This window comes from Monoraphidium neglectum (assembly GCF_000611645.1).
Source record: "Monoraphidium neglectum strain SAG 48.87 unplaced genomic scaffold scaffold04414, whole genome shotgun sequence".
NCBI lineage: Eukaryota > Viridiplantae > Chlorophyta > Chlorophyceae > Sphaeropleales > Selenastraceae > Monoraphidium > Monoraphidium neglectum.
The window spans coordinates 3317-4513 of NW_014009215.1; the positions used below are offsets into that span (position 1 = coordinate 3317).

Consider the following 1197-nt stretch of genomic DNA (forward strand, 5'->3'; position numbering starts at 1 on the left):
GGAGGGAACTGAGCGGCGGAGAGTGCCCGCTTGCCTTTTATGCTGCGCATCCCCAGGCGGGGGGCAAGCCGCTCGCTTTTGCAGCCGCTTGTAGGATTCCCCACCCCGACAACGGCAGGATCACTCCGCTGCCAGCGCGCTGCCGTGCCCGACCTCTCACTCCTCGGTGCCCCCGCCCCGCCGAACTCTGTCGATGCACACAAACCCCCAGGCATGGACGAGAGCTTTGTTTCTTTTGAGGTCACCACTGCCACGTCACTCCCCACATTCCGCTGCCCCCAGGTGCGGGGCGCCGCCCGTGCACCCGTCATGCACCCCCACGCGCACGCCTCGTCTGCTGCGAATGTTTGATTGCGACCGGCCTGTGCAACCTGCGCCCACGCGGCGGGTGCGCCTTGGTCATCTCACCCACACCCTGCAGCAATACGCTCTTCGACCACCATGCGGGGCGCATCCTCCCCACTTTAGACCTCCAGCTGTCATCCCATTCCCCTCGCGTTCCAGAATGCACCATGCTCTGCCCCTCCCCGCTCTCGCTGCCACCGATGCTCGCTTGCAACGCACCCCGAAACACGCGCCCACCACCTGCAACCGCAGGTGACCGTGCGGCGGCGCTTCAAGGACGTGGTGGCGCTGTCGCGGCTGCTCGAGTTGCTGCTGCCGGGCACGATCCTGCCGGCGCGGCCGCGGCGCAACTTTGTGGAGGGGCGGCTGAAGATGACGCCCGCTTTCGTGGAGCAGAGGTGTGTGTATGAACGCACGAGTGCGTGCGTGTGTGGGGGTGGGTGCTCGCGCTCGTGTGTGTGTGCGCTTGCAGGTGCGTGTGTGGGGGTGGGTGCTTGCGCGCGTGTGTGCATGCGCTTGCAGTTGCGTGTGCGTGTGACAGAGAGAGAGTTTGTGTGTGCGTGCATGTGTGTGTGTGTGTGTGTGTGCGTGCGTGTGTGTGTGTGTGCGTGCGTGCGAGAGAGACATGCACAGAGAGCGAGGGTGTGTCAGAATGTTCGTGTGTGTGTGTGTGTGTGTGTGTGAGAGTGTGTGTGTTTGTATGTGTGTGTGCATGCGGGCATCCACGTTGCTACAGTGGAAATGTTGCTACAACAAGCCGGCACCATCTCACGCACACATCACACACCCCGCACTTCGCACAAGCATCCCCTCTCCGCGCGCACAAATGCGGGCCACGCGGCGCGTTCATCC

General features: G+C 63.8%; 1 protein-coding gene across 1 annotated transcript; it reads left to right on the plus strand.

The window, feature by feature from the left end:
* Positions 1-213: 213 nt before the first annotated feature.
* MNEG_14339 (hypothetical protein) lies at positions 214-883 on the plus strand (the record flags this gene model as incomplete). Its single annotated transcript, XM_014037189.1, has 3 exons — positions 214-282; positions 598-743; positions 868-883. 3 exons carry the CDS (start codon positions 214-216, stop codon positions 881-883), a joined length of 231 nt encoding a protein of 76 aa, XP_013892643.1.
* Positions 884-1197: the final 314 nt, after the last annotated feature.